This window comes from Desmodus rotundus, chromosome 1, assembly GCF_022682495.2.
Source record: "Desmodus rotundus isolate HL8 chromosome 1, HLdesRot8A.1, whole genome shotgun sequence".
NCBI lineage: Eukaryota > Metazoa > Chordata > Mammalia > Chiroptera > Phyllostomidae > Desmodus > Desmodus rotundus.
The window spans coordinates 94,666,417-94,690,383 of record NC_071387.1 but is presented as its reverse complement, the minus strand read 5'-3'; the positions used below and the strand labels follow the sequence as shown (position 1 = coordinate 94,690,383).

Below are 23,967 nucleotides of genomic sequence, written 5' to 3'. Positions count from 1 at the left end.
CATCTTTTCTACCCGAGACCTTCCCACAATGCTAGTCAGCCTGGCACATCCCTGATAAAGACCCTGGTAACTCCGTTGATGAGGACTCGGATCTAGGCACACAGCATTCATGAGGCCAGATGATGAGGCCCCTGTGCATCTCATGGCCTTTCCCTTCCCCTCTTTTCAGTTGGGCGGCATTCCTTCCAGTTCCTGAGTGCAATCCTGCTCCTCCCTCTGAGCCTTTGCACTTGTCCCCTTTGTTTGTACCTCCTTTCTCGTGTCCTGCCTGTGCCTGCTGCACCTGCCCTCCCATTAGGTCTTGGCTGTGCTGTTGCCATCTCCAGCTCCCAGTCCTCCATATCTCCGCACTTTCTGGGGTATCATACTTGCCACACTATTTTAATTCCCTGTCTCTCTTCAGGACCCTTTTAGTTGTGACACAAAACCCAACTCAAACTGGCTTAAACAAGGAAGAACTTGACTAGAGGGGGGCTTTGGGGAGGGGCTTGATCTGATGGTTCCAGTGTCACTAAGCATCCATACTTCTGTCTCTGCTCTATTTTCATTGAGCTGGCTGCAAGCTCTGGGCCTACAATATGGTTGCCTAGAAAACCCAGCCCTTCTTCCTGGTAGCAAAGTGGCTGCAATGCGTCCAACCTCACACACCTATGCTGGCTGGTGTTGGGAGGAGCAGGGTGGGTCTCACGTAGTGGCTCCCCAACCTTGGCAAACATCCTCATGGCTTACAGCCCCAATTTGGATACTCACAGAGGGACAGGATGGTCCAATTTGCATTAGCACATCAGGCTCACCTTTGAGCCCTGAGTAAGGCAGCCCTGCCCAAACCACATTGCTGAGAGTGAGGAGGGGCTTTGCCCTGAGCAAATTGAAGATGCTGTTACCAGGCAGAGAGTGAATGAACTGTGGGCACTGAATGGGTGGGGTAGCCTCCATCTCTGAAGGCAGGGATGCTCTGCCTGCCCACTTTACCTCCGTAAACCCAGTGTGGAGCAGGCACCTTGACAGGGTGAACAGTTGACACCTACTGGTGGGAGGCTCATTCACCTAGTTGCAGGTCCTGCATCTGGAGCTTATGCCAACCTCCCAGGCAGTGGGGAGGCTGGAGCTTCTGTGAGCCAGCCTGGGTCCTGCCCAGCCCTCAGAAGGCACCTGCCAGCTCACTGGTAAAGGCCTGTGGGTGCCCATGACTGGGTGAGGGGTTCAGCCAGGTGTCAGGCGGGAAACAGGAACCATCCCCACTCAGCTTAAGAAGGATTTTTTGGAAGGAAATGAAGCTTGCAGAAGTGGCAGGAAGGCAGGAGAACCAGTCTAGAAAAGACTGGGTGGTAAGACTCCTCAGTCACAAGGGCACTGCTACCATTGTCGTGAACCTCAGCTGTTTCTCTCATCCTCCCAACTTGGCCTCAGGATGGTCCCAGAGACTGGCTCCCTCCAAGACTGCTAGACTGCTCTCCCTAGGGAAAGGTATGTCTCCCAAATGCAATCAATGAAGAAAGGAGAACAGTCCAGGGGCTAAGAGCAAACCAACCCCCTGGACTAGGGGGCATGGCAGCTGTTTGTCTTGGCAGGTGGTCTTAATGGTCAAGGGGAGGCAGGTGCAGCTGATCCTTATTGTGACCCAGGGAGTTCTGAGCACCTTGCCACCGAGGATGCTGGCCCTCCTGCTACCTACCAGTCTCCCTTGTACTGATACCAACATGCACTTCCTGAGGACTCCTTAACCTGGCTCACCCAAAACCCTTATACAAAATCCCAAGTCCTTGCCTGGTACTCAAGGGCATCGTAGTAGCCCTGTTCCCCACACAGCCTGTCCTCCAACTGCTGTCTCCCACTGATGCCACAACAGTGACTTCAGGAGTTACTGACTGGACTGTGACACTCACAGCTCTTTGGATTTCCTATCTTCTCCCTTTCCGGCTCTTCTCACACAGAAACATGCTGACCACGTGTCTCCCTGGCTTAGTTGCTACAGCCCAGGGCCCTACCCAGCTGACCCCGTCCCTGCCCCTCTTATTCTCCCTGTGCCCTCTGCTCCTGATGCACTGGTGCCTCCTCCCCCATGGCCAAGGCTTCCCTGCCTCAGAACTGCTGCACCTGCTCTTGGAGCTCCTTCATCAAATCTCATGGCCAACTCTGGATTCCTGGTCATTGAGACTTCTTATTCAAATGTCAACTATCAGTCATGTCCCCACCACCCCCTCCCCTTGTCACATTTCCTCACTGGGTCCCTCCAGGATAGTGTGAACCACCACAAGATGTCCTGACTCAGTGTGTCCCCGATGGGTGGGCAAGACTCCTCATGCCCGCATCTGTCCTTGACTCCAGGAACTTTGGGCACTTTTATTATGAGCTGATTTCAGTCCACATTCCTCAGAGCTAAAACCAGCCCTCTAGCTGGATTACTAGCAACACTGGAGCCTTGCCCAGAGGGCACACAAAGATTTCATCTTCTGTGGTCTTCCCATTCAGTGGGCCTTGATGTCACATTTTAATGAAATTTCCTCTAGTGCCTGACTTTAGGATCATACCACATTCCAGGTGAACTGCTGTTCTTCCACAGCAGGTTGGAGCAGGACTGCAGCAGCTGGGAAGGCTGGGCCCTGGTGGAAGCTGGAGCGGCAGCTGCCCCCCTGCCCACTGTGGAAGGGTGACAGTTAAGCTGGAGGTCCCTGTGTTATGGTTTCTCTGCAGCCTGCAGCCGCCATGCCTCATTAGCATGCCAGGCTCGGTGGCATTTTCTTCATATGAAAAGTTAGGTGAGTAACAATGATGCCAAGAGAGGGGAGTAAACAATCTCACAAGCAGTTGCTCCGAGCCCTTGACTCCACATTCTAAATAGCTCTGGTTGCTGGTCCTCCATGCACACTGCCCACCTGCGATCACTCATCATTTAGCTCCACAGCCTCCCCACCACCAGGAGCTTACTTGTGTGTATTCCAAGTCTGCTCAAATTCCAAGATCTTTGTGATAAAGTTCAAATGCCATGGCCTGGTCACATTAGCAGCTAGTTTCAGCTTTCACCATTGCTCTTCCATCCCCGCTTCTCCTAGTTACCCAGGGTGGCCGTGGGGGTCAGAATCTCCCCTGGGGTCCTGGCACTGAAGGATATGGAGCTGACCAGCTGGGGTCATGTTCTCCAGAGGAGAAGGCCTACCTGCAAGATGAAGAATGAAGCCTGAGCCAGACCAGCAGGTGTTGGCAGGGAGGGAAAGCAGCCTGGCAGGGGAGGCCTGAGCTGCCTCCCGCAGCATTCCAGTATATTATGGAGCCTACACATTTGCTTTGTTGCGTTTCTGTGTCAATTACTCTGAGCTGGGTTTCTGTCACAACCAAGTGAGCCTGGCAATCAATCTTCACAGCCTAGACTCTTGCTACCCCTTTAATTTTGTCCTGTACCCCTGCCCTCCTGCAGTCCCCAATGCACTGAGCTGCCCCTCTGCCTCTGGGCCCACACTCCATTTCCTGTGCATCTTTCCAGACCCACCTCTGGCCTCGATTTCCCTGGTCCAATTTTTCCTCCTCCAGGTGACCCTCTCACATGGCTCCCACCAGCCTCCAGCACTGTGATTACTGCCAATGTGTTGGACTCTCCCTGCCTCCTCCAGACTGCCTGCTTTGAGGATTGGTGACATCCTGCCCTTGTTCTCGGTGCCTCAAAGGCTTCCTGTCCTACAAGTCTTGTGGCACTGAGCCTTTAACCCGTGGGATGTGACGCTTTCCAAGTAGACAATGTCAGAATTGAAGTAAATCATAGGATACCTAGCTGGTGTTGCCGAATTGCTTATTGTGGAGCCCACACATCTGGTGACCAGGTGTCAGCAGTATTCCAAGAGGATATGTGTAATGAAGACAATGGAGCTTTTCTCTTAAGACCTGCTATTACAAGTGATGCTCACTTGTGTATGTTTGACCAGCTCTGGTGTCTCCTTAGGGTGGGCGTCTGTTAGTGGGATCAGCAGCTGGATGTGGGCATGATTTCCGCTGAGATTCTGTTGAGCTACACTGCCAGCAGGACATCTTACCCCCTCAGCACTGTGTCTGAGAGTTTTAAACACGGTGCTATAATTTAGTTGGTAGCTTTGTTTTAAATATTTTTGAGTACTAGTAAGATTGTACTTTTTTTGTTTTACTGTAAGCTTTTAAAATTTCCTTTACAATTGGTTTGTAACAGATTACTGTTTACCTCATGCTCCAGTATGAGTATTGTCAAATCCAGACAATACTGCATAAATGTCACTAATCAGTGAGTCTCCTTGGGACTTTTCTGGTGTCAGCTGTCAGGATATGCTTGCCTCTCTTCAGTCACAGGACTGGGAAGCAGCAGGGGCTCTGTACACCCTCCCCCTTTCAGACCCTCTGTGACGAGGCTCAGTGCTGTCCTGTTTTCAGACGGACACACCTGCCCAAAGTCACGTGGCAGTGAAGCAGTGGAGCTGAGTTTAAACCCAGGCAGCCAATCTCAGAGCATGTGCTGCCTGCCTGTTTCCCATACTCTTACGGCCTTGTGATACCCACCACTCACAGTGTGGCCTAGAATGTCCTTCTGGGCCCTCCCTTGCCTGCCTATGTCGCACACAGCTGGCCTGGGCACTCAGCTGTGTTGGCCCAGTGCCAGAGCTCGGCCCCCAGTGAAGGCTTCTTCAGGACACAGGCTCAGGCAACTTGTCTCTAGATTCCAGGACCCAACACCAGGTGGGCACAGAGCAGGCCCCTCCTCTTGTCCTGGCTATGACCACCAGAAGCTGACCGAGAAGCTCAAGTCCAGGGCTCGCACATAATGCCAGTATTTAACTGGGATGAACAGGATTTCTCCAGGAGACAGGATGCAGGACAGGAATGGGGCCTCAGCAAACCTGGGGAACTTCTCCAAGTCAGGATTCTCCACATCAACCTGAAAAAAGCAAGAGAAACCATCTGCCTGGTCTCCAGAAACGGGGTGGGATGAGGGAGAAGCTGCAATGCCACACTGGGACCCACCTGGCTTGTGTTATGAAGAAGGTGCGTATCATGAGGATATAAAGCTTCTGACTCTTGTGGGGAATACAGCCGGATATATTTCCTCCCGAGCACCTGGGAAGAGAGTGACCCCATCAACCAGTCAGCTGGTGACCTCACCCCCACTGTTGTCTCTACACTGATTGCAGGTCCCTGAGCCCATGTCCTCCCTTGCCTCCCTGAGCCTTCCCACATGCTGTTCCCTGTGCCCAGCCAGACCCAATCCCACCACACACATGCTTAGAGTCCCAGGGTGGTTTTCCTCCAGATACATCACAAATCACCAAGTTTGTTACTGTAGCCAATAATCACTTGACTGTGACATCCACTGTTTAAGTGCTTTATGTGTATCAACTGTAATGCTCAGAACAAGTGGTTTGTCACCCCACCTTACAGATGAAGATACTGGGGCCCAGCGAGGGGAAGTGAGCTGCCCAAGTTTACACAGCTGACAGGTGATGAAGCTGGTGTCCACACCACTCAGCCTGCCTCTGCTCTGGGGTGGTCCACCTGGCTGGAAGCACGTGCTCATTTGTTCAACTCTCTGCTTAGGAAAACACTGAGGTGGCTTTACAAGGTGCTGCTCCCTCTGCCCCTCTTCTGGGCCTCAGGAAAACCATTGAGGGGCCATGGAGCTGTTCCTCATTTGGAGAGAGGATTTTGGCATAGAGGAGCCATCCTGGTTCTGATGGAGGGCGGGCAGAGGCAGCCATGAGGGCACTCAGCTCCCTTCCGTCCCGAGGTGGGAGGTGGCGCTGGCCCTGCCCAGTGTGGGTGAGGTCCAGGGTCCAGAAGATGAGCCAGGTCATCCAGGAAGCACATCTGGAAGCAGCTCCTCTACACACCTCACAGCATTTCTGTTTTCATTTGTGTCCATGGCCCTGTCAGTGGTTCACCTCTCTGGTGTGTAAAGGTGGCTAATGTGGTGGGTGCGGGGCTGGGCCAGGAGCGGGGGATGGCTGGTTCTCTGCAGTGACTCCCACCTGGACTAGGAAGTTTTGCTGGGGGTCCTGATGAAGCGGGGAGACGGTGCCTGGGGGCCCAAACCAGGCATTGATGGTGATCTCTTCTTCCTCCCCGTCACCCAGGCAGCAGTAATCAGGGATGCCAATGTCCTGCTTCAGCTCCGGGATCTGTGGGTGTCAGAGCCGACAGGGAAGGGTGAGACCAGGCCTGTGGAGCCCACCAGCCCAGAAGTCAAATGACTATCTGGCGGAAGGGCCAAATGTGCAATGTCCTCTTGTGTAGTAACACACTGCATCCACATTTTGCTGAATAGGAATTTAAAAGTCAACTTAAAAAATAAATAATACTAGAGAAAAGTTATTTTATTTTCAGATTTGTTTTCATGTCATATACACTTTATGTTTGTTTCCTTTTAAATAAAACGGATACAACTGCTTTGTATTTGCACTTAAAGATAAACCAGTTGAGCCCTGGCTGAGTAGCTTAGTTGGTTAGAGAATCATCCCAAAATACCAAGGTTGAGGGTTTGATCCCTGGTCAGGGCACATACAAAAAGCAACCAATGAATATGTGGAACAATGAATTTATTTTTCTCTCTCTCCAAGATTAATTAAAAAAAAAAACAAGCAAACAAACAAAAAGATAAACCAGTTGGTAATTTTCTAAAGAGTTAATTATTTTACAAAATCAAGTTAAGGAACAAAAAAGAAAAATGGGGCTGACTATCAAATCTCTGAAGGGGAAGATTTTCCAAATTTACTAATGGTGAGGCAATGACAACTGGCACATGTTAAGTAAATTAATTATAAAGACCAAGAGACTAGGAAACCTACTTGAACTAACTCTAGTAAATAAGGATTAATGTACACAGTTCATACAAAATAATAAGGATCCCAATACACACAACAAAAATGCGATAACACATACAAATGAATTAGATACAAGGTCGGGGTTCAGTCCCATTAACACAGAAGTGCAAATGAAATGCCATCATTTGAAATTAGCAAAGGCTGGAAAAGTGGTAACACCCAGGGGTGGTGAGGATTGCTGGAAGGGGTGCCCTCCTGCAGGGCTGCTGGCGTGCCCAGCGGTGAAGCTATACAGATACAAAGTGGGAATGTGCACAAGTCTTCAGAAGCGTTCACACTTCTCTGACCCAGATGGAAGTGAGCTGAGGTGTGGAGCTCCTTGGTGGTGCACCGAGGAGGTGCAGCGCACCTCGGTGTGGAGGTGTTGGAGTCCCTCAAGGAGGCTGATATTCCAGCTCACAGGACGGAGGAGGCTGCACGAGAAAGCAGGTGCTGTCGGCTGCCTGCCCTGGGCACTGTCAAATGTGTGACATCTTTTCTGATGTCAGTGTGTCTGATGTCAATGTGTCTGATGTCAATGTGTCTGAAAAGGTGTACTTTAAGACTGCAAGCATTGTTTCCCTTCTAGTGTTTTCTTACCCTAGATCTTCCTCACGCCCTCACCCCCTTTTGGGCAGAGGCGGTCTGACATCTTTGCCTCAGGGGAAGGATGAACCAAGAGGACACCTAAAATCAAAGAGTGGATTCTTGACTTCCTCCTTTTAAAAGCCGGGGTGGGTATAAAGCATGTTTCCAAAGCCAGCAGAAACAGGCCAGGCACAGAGACCATCTGATGACACAGGCAGGCCAGCCCAAGTTCGTGCTCAATGCAGTGAGGGGGAGACCACCTCTTGGACATTTTCTCTTCAAGCTCAGCCCATTATATGCTCACAACCTGATTTACCTTCATGACTTTAACACATGTGATTCTTTTAGGGACCAGATTCAAGTTTCTATTTAATTTCTCAAAACCTCAGGGGCATTTGTCAGCATAGCAGGCAATGATGGAGATTCAGGGTTGGGCCGGGCTGTGGTGGTCTTGGCCTCATCTGGAAAGAACCAGCCAGTAGCTCCCAGAGAAGACACAACTTACCCAGAATAAACCCACTTCCTGACCTGACCTTCAGAAGGCAACTCAGTGCTGAACCTATCAGAGCCAGCCTCCAGCCCCCACTCTTAGGATGTCTGGATTCCTCCCAGGCCCCTGTTCCAACACTGTCTGAACCCAGTGGCATTTTTCAAGCTCGAGAGGTATGAGAACAGGGTTGTAGGGGGCAACTGCCTCTGCTACTCTACTCAGGTATTTTCAGAGTAAGCACCCGTTGGTCTGAAGGGATACCAGCAGGGAGATTGGCCATTCCTTCAGTAGCAGCTACTGCGAGTTCACGTTGCTAGTTAAGAATGTATTGATCAAGCCCTGGCCAGGTAGCTCAGTTGGTTAGAGAGCTATCCCAACATGCCAAGGTTGCCGGTTTGATCCCTGGTCAGGGCACATACAAGAATCAACCAATGAATACATAAATACTTGGAACAACAAATCAATGTCTCTCTCTCTAAAAGAAACAAAAAAGAAACAATTCTCCTGCAGGCAGTCTTGACCCAGACGCTGTGGTTCTGCACTTTAGGTCTGTCTCAAAGAGCCTATGCAGAAAAGCTGTGTCCACTGCTTAAAGTAGAAGGTCTCTGGGTTCTCAAGCTGTGCAAGATTCCAAAAGGTCTCTGGGAACCTCCTAACAGGGGATTATACCACACCTGGACCTGTGGAGTGCTGAGAAGCTGATTGGTTCCTGATGACATCATTGGGATTTCCGAGTGATTGGTTGATGCAATCAGAGCACTGGCCAAGGTTTCAGAGACCCCCAAGATAAGAAAGGCTCCCACAACATGACTGATAATTGATGGTAGGACTTGTGTAGTAGCCAAAATAATATTGAAAAACACAGGGTCTCTGAGAAGAAGGTCAGTAAGATTTTTGGGCAAGAGGTTTTCAGTGGGAGCCACTGAGCTTCAAGTGGGCAGGGAAGGCCCAGAAAACAGTGCAGAGGCCTGCCCAGCACCCCTCTGCCCCACCGCCCCCATGACACTCCAACGCCTGGCTGCTCAGACTTTCCCCTAAGGCGCTCTGAACAGCAGAGATGAAAACACCTCTGGGGACCCCATGTAAAGACTCCAGTGGCCCTGTAATAGCCAAAACATCTTCAAAATAATCACAAACTGTGCCTTCTAAAACAGTTTCCTCTCCTAGTCACATGGTATTCCAGGGCAGGGAGCCAAGTTTGCCGGTGGCTTCAAAATACCCCTGGGAGGCTGTGCCCAGTGAAATGAGGTCAGGGAAGAGGATGCTCTCTTGGAATCACACAGTAGGGGTTGACTAATCAGAATCCTCCTTTTCTTCTTAGCAAGAGAGTTCAGGAGGCAGGACCTGTAAGTCCTAATATGGGAGGCCTGGTAAAGAAAGACACCACAGCCCACCCAGCCCCACCTGGCCAGCCCTCCTGGAGGCTGGCACAGCCCCATCTGAACCCTGGATTACCCGCCTCCAACCCCAGTCAGGACAGGCAGTGAGGACAACCCTAGCCTCAGCAGCAGACATGGCAGATCTGGCAGATGGGCCCAGCTCATGCCTGGAATGACCCTGCCTAGCCTGACCTCCTGCCAAGAGCTGCCCTCCCTGGGCATTCCTGCTGAGCCCCACCCTGAATGTCTCCAGCCTGGCTGAGACCACACCAGCAGCCTCTTCTGGACTCCTCAGCTTCATCTAATGAGTTGGTTGACTCCCAAATGTAGGCCTCTTCTTTGATTGCTTCTTTGCCCTTGACCTCCACCCACCCACCAGCGTCCAGTGCCAGCCTCTCCACTTCCATGGCATTGGCTATCTCTGGACCATTGCAACTGCCTCCTAATGGTCTCCTTGCCACCACACCTGCCCACATTGAGTTCACCTCCAGAAAGTGGCCAGAGATGCTGGAAACATCACTCTCCAGTTTCCAATCACATTCAGAAACCTACCCTTCCTCACTCAGCCCCCACCTACTTCTCAGACTCCACCTGCTACTCCTGGCCCCCTCACGTACTGGGCTCCAACAATGCTGAACTTCTGTGCCCCCCTGAAGGTGAAAGTTCACTCCTGTTACCCTCCTAGCCAGCTCGCCCCTTCTCTTACCTCCACACATGGCTGGCCACTGCTCTTCTTTTGAGTCACCGCTCAAATGTTACCTTCTTGAGACACATTCCCTGACTACCTGATCCAAAGAGCCTTCTGTCCGCCCAGCCGCCTTCTGTAAGGCCACCTCTTATTTTCCTTGGGCCACTCATCACCATCTGATGTGTTGGTTTTTAGGCCCACTAGGTCAGGAGTGACTCTGAGTTCTTTAGCCTTGTACCCCAGGGCAGAGCCCAGTGCTGGGTGCACAGGGGCCTACAAAGAAGCCCATTCCTGCCATGCCCCACAGTCCTGCTCCAGCTACACCCCCAAGTACTGAGTGAAGAGCTGAGTGAGGGACAGGGAAAGGGACCGGATAGAAAGCCAAACTGTTCAATTATTTCCCCAGGATGAGGATTCCTCTGACTGCTCCAGCGACCTAACTAGACAGCTTTGAAAACATGGAGAGCAATCTGATTCCTGCCACACTTTGTTCTCTTGTTTTGTTTGCATTTAAAAATAAAGTCTATTTTTTTCTCATGATGAAGGTATAGTCACAGATAATTTGGAGACTGCAGAAATGAGAAGGAAAAACCACTCACCACCTACAGACAATTACAGTTGATCGCTTATGGCATTTCTCCTGTCTTCAGCACAGCTAGGAGCAGTCTTTACAGAGTCATGCACCCTGGTTTTCTCACCTCCCACAGCCAGGCGGTCCCTGAGCTCCTGTGACTGCTTTGTGGGCTCTGTTTGGTGGCTATGGAGCCTCCCTCACTTTGAGCCCAGTCACCAGGCCTTGGTGTGGAGCCTGCATCGCTGAAAGCTCTAGTGATGCCAGTGCTGGCTGGGCCACACTCAGATGTCTGTTTGTGGGGGCTGACTTGTGACAGAGAAAGAGCTACAGCGGCACTTCTGCAACTTGTGCTTTGTCTCCCTGCTTGCCCCCCGTCACTGTCCCTCACAAGTTCCCTGTCTGTCCTGCTGGATTCTTTTGGAAATACTACCTCTTACTGGGAACCCTCCTGCTAAAAACCTCGCAGGGCTCCTCTGTCTTCCAGATAAATTCAAGTTCTTGGTCCAGCATTCAAGGTCCTCCCCAGCTTGGCTCCAACCCCATGGGCCTTTCCCACTTGGCCCTCTGGGGCTCCTGGTGTGAGATGGCGCTCACTGGGAGTGTCCTCTTGCCCAAGCCTCCCTGCTCTCTTATTCTTCAAGTGTGTTCTGAGGACCTTGAATCTGGCCCACCAGGGCTGGGTACCCAGAGAAATGAACCTGGCCCCTGCCAGGAGGATGCAGGCCCAGGGGTGGGGAGACAGCCCTGCCGGGAGACATTTAAGATGTGGTGAGGGAGGCGCCAGGGTCTTCCCAGAGCTCTATTGCAAGGAAGGCAGTGACTTGCTTCTTCTGGGTCAGGTCAGAGCCTGCCACCCTTGCCTGGCTCCCTGGGACCCTTTTCCCAGTTCTGACCACAGTTGGACTTCTGACTCACACCCCAGAGGTCACTCTGGTGCTTGCGGGCCCACCCCCTACCCCCAGTCCTGGGGCCCTGGGCTCAGCAGGCCCAGCCTCTCAGGCCTAGTGGCCTCGCCTGCTCTCCTGCTGCTGGCTGGTGAGGTGGAGCTGGGTGGTGCACAGAGCGCCACCTTGCTCACCACAGGGAGCGGCACCAGTGGGTGGCAAACAAGGTTGCTGCTCCCTCTGCTGCCCAGGAAGGGAGGAGGGGAGACAAGAGAGTGAAGGCCAGAGGCGTGTGGTCTCAGGCTTACCTGGTCAAAGAGCTGGTGCTGGGCCAGGTACCCGACGTCCCTCGGCTAATCCATGGGAGAAAAACCAGACACAGAAAGTCTATTAGTGATGATGGATGCCTTCCAGGTGCTACTACTGTTTACTGGCTCTCAGCACCCACATGCTCCTGCCCCAGGCCTGGGCAGCCACCCGGAGGGCCCTCCTCTCCCACCTAGCAGCTGATGTGATCAACTCCCTCCTGAGCACAACTGCTGATTGGGGAGACTCAGCATCTAGTGTTGCCTCTGCCACAGAGGTTGCCCTGAGTTTGTCCCCCTGTGATCCAGGGCTGAAGGGGCAGAATCGCTCGTTGGATCACTCCTTTCTCCCAGTGCATCATTAAAGTCACCCCTCCAGTCCTGGCCGGGAAGCTCAGTTGGTTAGAGCATCGTCCCAATAAGCCAAGGTTGAGGGTTGTATCTAGAGCCAGGGCACATACAAGCAGTCGCCAATGGATGCATCAGTAAGTGGAGTAGGAAATCAGTATTTCTACTTCTCTAAAACTCAAGTTAGAAAAAATCTCCCCTCCTGTGGTCATCATGCCTAAGTCACAGTCTCCCAAAGACATGGAACAGCTGCAGAATCTCTTTAGCGCAGGTCTGAGCTTTGAAACATCTGATGAGAGTCCGAGGAGCCACAGTGAGCAATGGGGACGCTCACAGACTGTGCGGTGCTGAGACCCAAACAGCAAGCGCTCCGGGGGCTCTGGGTTTGTCGTGTACGCCCCTGTGGAGGAGGTGGATGCAGCCAGGAATGCGAGGCCTCATGAGGCAGGTGGAAGACTTGTGGAACCAGAGAGGGCTGTCTCAAGAGAAGATTCTCAAAGACCGGGTGCCCACTTCACTGTGGGAAAAATTTTTGCCGGTGGTATTAAAGACACTGAAGAGTAGCACCTAAGAGATTATTTCAAACTGATGGGAAAAATGAAGTGACTGAAATCGTAACTGACCGAGGCGGTGGCAAGAAGGGAGGCTTTGCGTTTGTGACCTTTGATGACCACGACTCCACAGACAGGACTGCCACTCAGGAACACCGTGCTGTGAGCGGCCACAACTGTGACATAAGAAAAGCCCCATCTAACCAAGAGATGGCTAGCGCTTCATCCAGTTAAAGAGGTTGAACTGGTTCTGGAAACTTCAGAGGTAGTTGGGAAGGTGGTTTTGGTGGGAGTGACAACTTTGGTTGTGGAGGAAACTTCAGCAGTTGAGGTAGCTTTGGTGGCAGCCATGGTGGTGGTGGATATGGTGGCAGTGGGGATGGCTACCATGGATTTGGCGATGATGGAAGCAATGTGGAAGGTGGCGGAAGCTACAATGATTCTGGTGATTACAGAACCAATCTGCAATTGCGGACCCATGAAAAGAGGAAACTTTGGAGGCAGACGCTCTGGCCCCTGTGGTGGTGGAGGCCAACACTTTGCCAAACCACGAAACCCAGGTGGCTATGGCGGTTCCAGCAGCAGCAGCAGCAGCAGCTGTGGCAGTGGCATGGCTTGTAATTGCTGCCAGGAAACAAAGCTGAGCAGGAGAGGAGAGCCAGAGAAGTGACAGGGAAGCTACAGGTTACTGCAGATTTGTGAACTGAGCCAAGCACAGCGGTGGCCGGGCCCAGCTGCTACAGTGACATGTTTTAGACAATACTCATGTGAATGGGCAAAAAACTCGAGGACTGCGTTTATGACTGATTGTATAACAGGTTATTTTATTTTTGTGCCGTGGAATAGGTAAAGTATTCCAACAAAGGGTTTTAATGCAGTTTTTTTTTTAGCACCCATGCTATTGATTGCTAAATGTAATAGTCTGATCACAACTCTGAATACATTATCTTTTTAAAAATGTGCTGTGGAAAGTTAGCCTACTCTGAAGCCATCTTGGCAAATCATCCCAGCAGTGTGAAGTCGGAAATCCTCCAGGGTGATGCTAGGTTCCACCAGAAACTCGTTTATAGTCTGCTTGGGCCGAGCAGCCACTGTTTCCAGAAACCCTGGTGTGGTGTAACTGACAGTTACTGTGCACTGACCTGGGGTTCACCATTAAAAGGGTCACCCAAGCAGAGTCACGGGGTTTGTTTGGTAAGTAATGACTGTTGGCACATCCTAAGCAATATATCTAATTGAATTATGGTACCAGATAAAATGATAGATGGGAATAAAGCTTGTGTATCGTCCATTATCATGTATCATCAATAAGCTATTTAACATCCCCTTGGGAAAAAATGAAGGGGCTGTACACATATCATTATTTTTAAAATAAACATGGAATCATACTATACATGACTTTGAAATCTGCTTTTTCCATTTAACGATACAGCACGAATCTCTCTCCAAGTCGCCACACACATGTCAGTTATTCTTCTGACAGACGCACATTTTACAGACAGATACATCGTTACTAACTCACCCGCCCCCCCCCCCCCCACCCCCATGGCGGCAGCGGGGTTGTTTTGCCAGCATTTCAATGAACAGTCTAATATTCTGGTCCTTGTATTTATGTGTGTCCAAAAGCAGAACATTGGAGTCAAGGAGTCTGTGCATTTTAAATTTTCATAGCTTCTGCCATCTTACTTTCCCCAAAGTTAAAAGATTTATATTCTTTCTGGCAATTAATCTTTGGAGATTATCATTTGATGAAAACTCCTGCCACTCTAGTGGGTAAAAAGGTCAGTGCTTTACACACGGGGCTCCATGGAGCTGAGGGCTTGTTAGAAGGAGCCCGAGGGCCTCTCTGCAAGGACCAGCGGGCACGGCAGGAGGGGTGCCAGGCACCAGCCTCCCTACTCTCTGGGTGGGGCTGGTTTGGGCCTAACTGCTCTGAGGCTGACACTGTGTTCAAGTAAAGAAGGCTCCTCTAAGATGCCTCGAAAATCTCTCTATCTTTCTCTCTCCTTCATTCCCTCTTCCTCCCAACAAACATTAAGAGTTTACAAAATGCCAGAGCCTATGCTAAGGATGGAGCAGAGCCAGATCTGATGGGGCCTCTGCCCTCCCAGACATCCTGGCACAGAGGACATTAACTGCTGACAGTAGCTGAGCACTGGGTATGCTGTGCTCAGCTGTGCATGTTATTCTCACAGTGACCCTACGAAGCATTGGTAACCTCTGACTAATTAACCCCAGCCAACCCTAACTAATGAGAAGTTAGGACACTGAAGATCTGAGAGGTTAAGTAACCAGCCAAGGACACAGAGCAAGCAAGGGCCAGTGCAGGATCCAGTGCTGTTCAGCCTGACTCCAAAGCACCCATTCCGCTCGCTCTGCAAAATGCCTCAGGCTTCTTCCCATCTCAGCAGAATGAGACAATAGGTGTCTCCTAGCTGAGTTTATGTTTATAAGCAGAGGGGACATGGCAACATGGGGCATCTCTAGTCCACGGCTCCCATTTCCAGGTCCCAGGTGACAGTGAACTGAGCAGAGGCGGGGGTAGGGAGGAGTGCAGGAGAAGCAGAAATGGAGAGACGTCTGTGAGCACTGACGGAGGAACCCACGGCCCAGGGAACTACACTGAGTGCCTGTGGAGGGGGCTGCAACTTCAGGAGTGCAAGAGATGGGGTCAGGAAGGGTAACGGGGTGGTCCCTCAGGAGTTCAGTCGCAAGGTTGAGAAGGCCAACAAAGAAACCCTTAGCCGCCATGGTCACCGACTTGGACCCATTTACTGCAGCGGATCCATGACCGAATCTGGTCAGAGCTTTACAGAGTCGGGGCCCAGGCTGCGGGCTGTTAGGAGTGTGTGGAAGAGTTGCAAACCACTGATGCTAACTTCCACACCTCGTGAAAGACCCTGTCCACCACAGATGCTGCATGGACAACCCTCCCCTGAAGGGTCTGTGCACCCACTTACAGGCTCCCTTTGTTCCCAGCACATAGGGATGGTTCAGGCACTGCAGGCAGACAATCTACATTCTCTGCCACCCAGTGTCAGAAGAGGAAACCACCCCCGGCCCTTACTGTTGAGAATCTGAAATGATACAATGGTGCAGCTGCTTTGGAAAACAGTTTGACAGTTCCTCAAAAGGTTAAACACAGAGCTACCACATGAAGTTACCAGCAATATCACTTAGTATATACCTCAAAGAAATAAAAATATATGTCCACACAAAAACTTGTATATGAATGTTCACAGTAGCATTTTTCATACCAGGCAAAAGAGCACACAACTCAAATGGCCATCAGCAGATCAATGGATAATCAAAATGTGGTCTATCCATACGAGGGAATATTACTCGGCCATAACAGGAATAAAGTATAATACTGATAAATGCCACAACATGGATGAACCTTGAAGACGTGATGCTCAGTGACAGAAGCCAGACACAGAAGGCCACAGATTAGGTGATTCCATTTACCTCAAATGTCCAGAAACGGTAAATCCATGTAGACAGTAAGAAGCTCAGTATTTGCCTGGGGAAGGGAGTGAGGCGTGACTATTACTTAATTTGAGGTTTCTTTTGGGGTGATGAAAGTGTTCTGGAATTACACAGTAGTGACAGTTGCATAATCTTAGAATATATTCAAAAGCACTGAAGTGTACAATAACAAAAAAGTTTTTGAAATGAGCCCCTTTCGCCACGTCCACCTACCTGTCTACCCAGCAGCCTGCCGTCCTGGCACTAGCCAGCCAGCCTACTGACCAAGAAGACTCTTAAAGACTGACTACTCCAAAACCTGCCAGTGTGATGCACGGAGGTTATCTGCCCAAATGTAATGCCCCTCGTAACTATTAGGAGAAAGGAATCACAATGACATACCTCATTCAGGATGTACCTGCTGATGAAGTCACTGACTGTCATGAGTCTCTGGGACCAATCCTCGTCTGTGTACCTGGAGCCAACTTCCACTGGGACTGTTCGGCAGCCAGCAATTTCTTGGATATACTCCAAACTAGAAGAAAAATGTGTATCATCATTTCATCAGTATTGCTAGTGCTTGCCGGGCACTCTGCCACCCATGCTTTATGTGGTCTCTTTCTTCACCACAAAGTCTTACCAAGTGGAGACTACCGTTATCCCCCACCTCATGGACGAGGCAACTCAGGCACTGAGAGGTGAGCTTCCTAGCCCACCTGGCACTGGGCAACTTTGCAGATAGACCCAATAAATCTCATTTGCTACAGTTCTGGCTGGAGGCTCTATTTCCCAGCTTGCCGAGGGCCTTCTCTCTTTGCCAACCTTGTCACTAAGCTGAGTGAACAGCCGACAGTGCAGGGGTTGCTGAAGTGCCTGGGTTCTCAACTCTGGAGGCCCGGCACTGACTCCAGACCCTGCCTGTTATAGATCGGGGGATCTTCAGCAAGTTACTTAACCTCTCTGAGCACTTGTTCACCATTGCAAAATGGTGTTGGTGACGGCCTGTCCCATAGGAACCAAGGAGTATAAAGAGAGATGAAATGTGGCAAGTGCCTAACCTTGGCACCTGGTATGTAGTAAGACATGTATCATGCCTGATACACAGTAAAACACATACTGCATGTTTGCTGGGACGATGACTCCTGCAGTCAGAATTCTTCCGAAGTCTTAGTGGAAGCCACTCCCCCAACAAGACTACCACTGTAACACAGGCTGACTCAATCAGCCTTCCTCAGATACCACCCCTCCTTTCCAAAATTGTGCATAGCTATTGTATTACGGCCACTCTCCAGCTGCCTGATCTGACCTGTCTCCCCTGAGTCTGAGGTGGAACTAGAAGCAGGTGTGAGGAGAAAGCAAACACAAGAGCCCACAGGCCCCCTAAAGAAGGGGACGTGGCCATCTCTTGGGTTTTTTTCTACTCTGAAGCTTCAGGGCCCCTGAGAAAGTACATGGAATTCCTATGAAACTGCATAACAGACTTAATACTGGCCTGCCCCTGAAGCCCTCATTAAAAATGGCTTAGGGTAAGCAAGTGAAAGGAGGTAAGAGTCTTAGATCTGGTGTAGATCCAGAGCATTGGCTGCCAGTTCTTTTTCCTTGGCCACCCACCCCAGGGACTGGTAGTGACGTGTCCAGGGGCTATGTTTACTTGGGGGTGGTGGGGGAAGAGTGCAGGGAGTCTTTGGGGATGCTACAATGGGAGGGAGAACCTTCTGGCTTTCGGCAGCCACCCACCTCCACTTCTTCATGCATGGCCAATGGTCGGCCACGCCTTCTAAGATCACAGGCCTCTGTGGAACCAAATAATGCTTCCTGAAATACTGGAGGGATGGACAGTGAAGCCGGGGAACTGCTTCTTCTGTCCTCATATCTGGAATCGAAGAGTGGCCATTCCGGGCTTTCTGTTTAAAATCAGAACAAAGCAAAATGGCAACCACAAAGGAAAGATAACATTTGAGACATTCTAGGAACTTGTATCAATGGTAGGAGAGCTTAGATGTCTTTAATTACAAAGATAGTTAACATTTATTATCATTATTACTGCTGCTGCTACTGTTTACTTCTCATTAGTGCAAGGTATTTTTTTCTTTACCAGGCCATTTCAAATGTTTGTTCAATATAAAAGTAATATGTTGCTTTCATAGAAATTCTGCAGTTGAGGAAAACTTACTATCCCACATTCCACCACCTACATAGAGCATTCCTTCTCATCGCCCAGTTCCCTTCCCACCTTCTCACAGACACATCCCTGACCCATGGGCAGTGATACTCTTGATGAATAAACAACTCTACCTCTCCCGTCCAGTAATTTAACTAAAGTAGTTTCGCTGTTACCAGCATTCCTTGCAATGTCTCAGGAGTGGGGGCATCACAATGTACTTAACCATTCCCAACTGGCTGACCTGAGTAAGTTACTGTGTCTGAGCTTCAGTTTCCTTACCTGTTACACTTCTGGGAGACAAGCTCTCACGTAAAGTGCTGACCCCTGGCACGCATGTGTCAGCACCCTCTGCCCCTAATGCTGGACCCCACACCAGTTCTCGACACTTGCAGCACTGGCAGCTAACATCCTGACCTGCAGGCGAGGCGCCAGGTCGCATACCTGTCTGTTCCCTTCACTGTCACAACCCTCTATCTATGGTAGGCTTTTATGCTCATGTATCCCTTATTGAAGAAGCCTTCCCTGACCACCTTCCATGAAGCTGCTTCCCCCCAACTTTTACAGCCCCACCAGACGGTAAGTGAAGGACAGGGTCTGGACACTTCTGTACCATCACCTAGCAGCTGGCACATTTGGGCCACTGCTGGTGCTCAATAAAGCTGCTGAGTAAACCCCCTCTCACAGGCAAGAGAACAGTGGGCACAGAGGGGCTATGCACTTGCCTGACTCACAGGCAGCGGACGGCAGTGTGGGAACTTGAGTTTAGCCAGGCTGGCTCTAGAGCCTGAGCTCTCAGCCCCTTAGCTATATCCACTGCCTGACACTACCCACACCATGAGTACCACCTTGGGCACGAAGCCTCCTCCATATGCCCCTGGGATAGACTTAGCACAGGAAAGGGAACAGGTATTTGCCCCTTGAGCTCCATGTCTGCCCTGCCCTCTGTTAGGTCAATCAACGCACCATGTCCTTAGCTCCATGGCACCCTTGGTGATGCTGGGTATTGTGCAAAACTTCATTTGATGATTTCATAGCTACAAATGACTGCGTGTTTTTGCATTTTTTTAAAAACCAAAGATGAGGTTAAACATTTACTCATTAAATGTTCATTAATGAGCATTTTTATCTTTATCTGTTTCCTCCTTGTGAACAGACTTGCCCAGAGGTACTGTGAGTGAGAACTGTGTGCCAGCACCAGGATTCAAAGCCTTCTCAGTAAACCACGCTCAGTGACTTAGGGTATCCTTTGCCACATGCACTTAAATTCCAGTAGGGACATGTGTAAGGATGTAAGGGCAGGACTGATCAGTCACACGAACAGAGGAAATAGCTAGTTGTGGTACCTCACCCAAACTCAGCAGTGCAGAGACAGAGCTGCCAGAAACATGGGTGATACTTCAACCAGCTGCCCAAGAAAAATCATCACCCCTGCCATCCCTCTGAGCTGTCTCTCGTAGAAACAACAAAGCTGCCACCCTTCCTCTCTCCTAAAAGGGTACTGCTTCTGCAGAAATGGGAGGAAAAAATTGAGAAAAGAGATGGAGCTGTTCCACTTCCAAATCAATGGAGACACTATTTTAAGCCAGAGAGGTCAGCATGCTAAGCCCTCATTTCAGGGAAGAGATGACTTGTTACTTCTAGAAAAACAGGGCTGCTGGATTGTATTAGGTGCGGTCACTGACAATCCCACCAAGATACCTTTATGCTGGGCTGCTCCTGGGTTGGGCCTTGGGCAGGTCTTTTTCCAGACAGCAGGTGCATCTGGAGGATGGCAGCGACTTTACTGAGGATGTCCCCAAGGATGGCTGCCCCCATCAGCAGGCCCATGTCACAGACCTTCAGGGCTGCAGCCACGGTGGCGGCGTCCCCAGGCGTTTCACAAAGACACATGGTTTTCAGAAGGCAGCTGAAGGAATAAACCCGACGCCAGTCTTTGTGCACGTCCTGCCACACCCCAGTATTGAGTTTCTCCCAGGCGTAGTCAAGGAGTGCCTCGCTCGTCTGCAGACACTCGCTCCTTCTGCCCTCATAGTAGAGGCTGGTGGCTTGCTGCAGCAGAATCAGCACACTCCTATCCACAATCTCACTGAGGTCCAACTTCAGTTCTTCTTTAGTGCGGGGCAACAGTGCCCTGAGGGTTTCCTGGAGAGCCCCTGTTCCCGGCAGGGTGTCTCGGTTGCTGTCTTCGGCCATCAAGTGCACTTGCCAGCTTAGTCTGAGTGCTGGTAGAGGAAGAAATAAAAGTTGTAGCAAAACACCATGATGGACAATTGAATCTATACAATTTTATTTTGATAACATAAAACTGGGGTAAAAAAGCTAGACCTGTGATGACATCCAGTGGCCTAAATGTGAACTGAAATTAAAAGTATATATAGAGAGGGAGATTATGCACAGACTGGGTCCTGTATAGGTTCCTACAGCTTCCTACACTTGTCCTTTGTAACACACATCTCACCTGTGATGATTCTTCAGCAGTGGTCTTCTTTGCCAGGCATAACTCTGTGAGGGTCTGGGGTCACCACTGCCTTCAGGGCCTGGCACAACACTAGGCATGCAGCGGGCACAAGATAAATATTTGTTCAGAGAGGAACATGTATAGTCCTTGTCTGGAATACTTCCAACATCCCTCTTGTGTGGCAAACACCTATCCCACCTTTAAGGCTCACCTTCAGTGAGCCCCTATGTGAAGTCTGCCAAGACTGACAGCATTTTATGTTCTGAAAGCCCCTGAGCTCCTTTTATAGCAGCTGTTATAACGTACCACAAATACCTGCTTACGGTACATATCCCTCTCCCTAATACTAGTCTGTGAACTTTTCCAGGACGAGAACATTTCTCCACATATCCCTGGAGCCTACAAGCAGTCTGGTTCACAACAGGCACTCAATTAAGGCTATTAAAAAAAAAATGAGATCTTAACTTCTCAGGAAGAAACCTAGAAATACATAAAACCTATTCAGAAGGGAAAAACATCACAGTTGGTGCCTTTGGTGGCATTAGCCTGGGCATTATATATGGGTGGCAGTCCAGTCCTTAGGTATAAGTATTAAACATGTGAATAGGTTCTGCTGCTTAAAATTATGATTATATATATTTAATGACTGGACAAGTCAAAAACCGGGGTTATTCCCGGCAAAGTGAGTCCCATGGTCAACCTGATTATAGCCTTCAAGAGTGCTGTATTTACTGGCCCCATGCCAACTTTCAGGGGAAGGTCAGGTGCAAGTTACATAAAATAGCTTTCTCCAGTGGTCTGTGTCTTGGCTTCTTACATAAAGGTCTGTTTGTTGGGGTATGAAACGATAATCTGGGAAAGGGGGTCAGATGAAGGTTGTCTGAGCTAACCTCTGAGTGCCTTTTGTCTTGGCTTTATAAATTAGCCTACTGTGAACTTTATAAAAACTTCTTATTGGTCACATTAAACACCATCCAGGGTGCACAATGTAAGCCCGTCCTTGGTTAGCTGTCAGTAAACAGCCCACATGGGTTCCTGTTGGTTGTAAGATAAACCCTTCTGGGAAACTACCAGTTGTCCCAGAATTCTCTTAAATTATCTTTAAAAATCTAAGGCACTTCCCAGAGTAGTGTGTACATTGGTTGGGTGAAATGGCTTCTTGGACAATCTTACACAATTCCCAGAGGATGTCTGGTCGACCTTAGGAAACAGCCCTGAGAGCCCCATAGAAGCCTCAGGTTGACCTGGAACCGTCATTCCTGGAGCAGCTGGGCATGAGACTGCCTCCCCCTCCGCATCCACGATTTATCACCTCTTCCTGGCTTTCTGGGAACAGGCTGCCCAAATAATATTGTAATTTCTTTAATTTTATTATGACAGTATTCCACAGAGACTGCAAAAAACAAGAGCTTTTGGGAAAGTTCTGTAAAACTTTCCAGAAAGTTTAATTCACCCGTAAAAGGTACCTTTTGAAACCGAGGGTCCTTATACTTTGAATAAATTTAGTTTTAAATCCTAGCTCTGGAAATCATATCCTTCTCTCTATATATTCCCCTCAGGGACCTAGCCTTTCCCCTAGATAATCAGGAACTCCGCCCCCCCCCCCCCCCACACACACACACACCATGCAGCAAAAGACACTAGCCCGGACTTGACTAATGGTCACTGGTCTGGACCTCTGGCAGGATAAAGATAACATCCTGACCTATGTTTCAGATCCTGAGCCCTAAGGTGGAATGACTCCCTGGCTACTTTCCCATCAGACTGAACAGAGGGACACAGAAAAGACCTCAGAGACATCCTCAATACCTGAAGATTCAGTCATTATCCTTGCCTCACCTCCCACCAATCAAGACCCAGCACTACCGGAACCCCTAACCCACGGTGCCTTTTGACTTCTCCCAATTTAATTTGTAACCTACACGCCATCACGCTCCTGCTTTTGAGTAGTAACTTCCCATTTTCCTGGATGGCACCATTGATTAATAAAATGACCAGTATTTCTCCATTGCAGTTCTCGTGTGTAGTATTTGGCTCAGCTAGCGCTGGATGGACGACTTCTTTCTCTTCTGTAACACTTTGTTGGTGTGGCCCCTACCTCTTTCTCCCTCCTGGACAGTTACCCATAAGCAGGATGACTAAACATTATTTTGCATCCTGATACTGACTGCATAACGCGGTACCGATGCAGAATTAACTCCTACCGAGTCGGAAAGCTCTGTCCTTCAGGCGTCCAGAGCGTTGGCCCCAACTGCTACCTCCCGGCGTTGCACTTGCTCACACCTTCTCCACTCCGAGGCCTCACACACCTTCCCTTCCCGGCGCCTCCTCTGGGGCTTCATTTCTGGCGGGCCACTCCGAACCCCACTTTCAAGCGTTTCCAGTCGGCCTGGAACTAACTACCTAACACAGCGATCCAGGAAGAAACAAAAGAGCGCGCAGACAAACTATAGGAACGCTAGAGTTGCACCCCAGCGACACCAAAAACTGCGCAGGCGCACAACAGCCTGGCTTAACGCAGGCGCAAAACAAAATTCTGAAATTAAATCACTACCCATGCGCAGGGCGTTTCTTCTACTCACCACTGTGCTGGAGGGTTGGCGAGCTGCTATCGGCGTTCTCAGAACGCAGGCATTGGCTCCATGTCTTCTTTGACGAGCCTTTCAAAGCGCATGCGCAAGTCCTTTCTTGATTCGTTTCTGAACACGACGCTTGCGCAGTTCTCCCCACCGCGTCTTGAGGAGTCACTCCGCCCTCTGGAGTAGCTCAAACTGATCTTCCTCTTGTTTGCACCTGGTGGAGTCGTCCGGGGGCTAGTGACGACTCGTTCCTTTTGGTCCGAATACAATGGTTTTCTTGTCTGAGTTGTCAGAGGCTTGCAAAGGGTATCGATCTATCACAGCTCGTCTGGTCGGACGGACGGAGTGCCTGGAGGAGGGGCAGATGCCGCGGGCCTGGCTGGGTTAAATGGCCTGAGGTCGAAGGCGGCCCACGGTTGGGCTTCTTCAGTTTTTCCTTCTACGTGGGTCCTCTCTGCATTTCCTCTGCGACAGCTGTTTCATGTACTAGGCAGCTTCACAGCCATCATTTTTTTGTCTAATCCTTAACAACTAAGGTTAGTTATTACAGAGGGTTAGTCCAAGGTGAGTGAAATAAAGTGGCCAAACACTTGTACTTTTGGAAAGTCACAGATACTGAGTCTGAATCCCCAGGTGCTGCTCCCGCAGCTTATAGGAGTGAGAAAGACTGGGTTTCAATGCT

General features: G+C 50.0%; 1 protein-coding gene and 1 pseudogene across 8 annotated transcripts; one reads left to right on the top strand and one right to left on the bottom strand.

Annotated features, from left to right (window-relative positions):
* Positions 1-541: 541 nt before the first annotated feature.
* Positions 542-23,391, bottom strand: KDM8 (lysine demethylase 8). 8 transcript variants are annotated; one of them, XM_053926288.2, is made up of 8 exons: positions 23,289-23,368; positions 20,707-20,796; positions 19,947-20,470; positions 17,822-17,988; positions 16,487-16,619; positions 11,724-11,768; positions 5,982-6,131; positions 542-5,073 (listed from the first exon to the last, which is right to left on the bottom strand). In XM_053926288.2, exons 3-8 carry the CDS (start codon positions 20,439-20,441, stop codon positions 4,759-4,761), a joined length of 1,305 nt encoding a protein of 434 aa, XP_053782263.1. In that variant the 5' UTR covers positions 20,442-20,470; positions 20,707-20,796; positions 23,289-23,368; the 3' UTR covers positions 542-4,758. The 8 variants fall into 8 exon arrangements, with proteins under 8 accessions (XP_053782263.1, XP_045051314.2, XP_045051315.2 ...); XM_045195379.2 differs by lacking the exon at positions 23,289-23,368 and adding an exon at positions 22,911-23,196; XM_045195380.2 differs by lacking the exons at positions 20,707-20,796; positions 23,289-23,368 and adding an exon at positions 22,629-22,708 and having other exon boundaries at positions 542-4,894; positions 4,981-5,073.
* Positions 12,282-13,386, top strand: LOC128781176 (heterogeneous nuclear ribonucleoprotein A1-like; annotated as a pseudogene).
* Positions 23,392-23,967: the final 576 nt, after the last annotated feature.

Coding starts and splice junctions, on each gene's coding strand:
- KDM8 (XM_045195378.3), bottom strand. Junction 11,769..16,486: donor GCAGGTACATCCTGAATGAG/GTATGTCATTGT, acceptor CCCATGGATTAG/CCGAGGGACGTCGGGTACCT. Junction 5,074..5,981: donor AGCAAAACTTCCTAGTCCAG/GTGGGAGTCACT, acceptor CTCTCTTCCCAG/GTGCTCGGGAGGAAATATAT.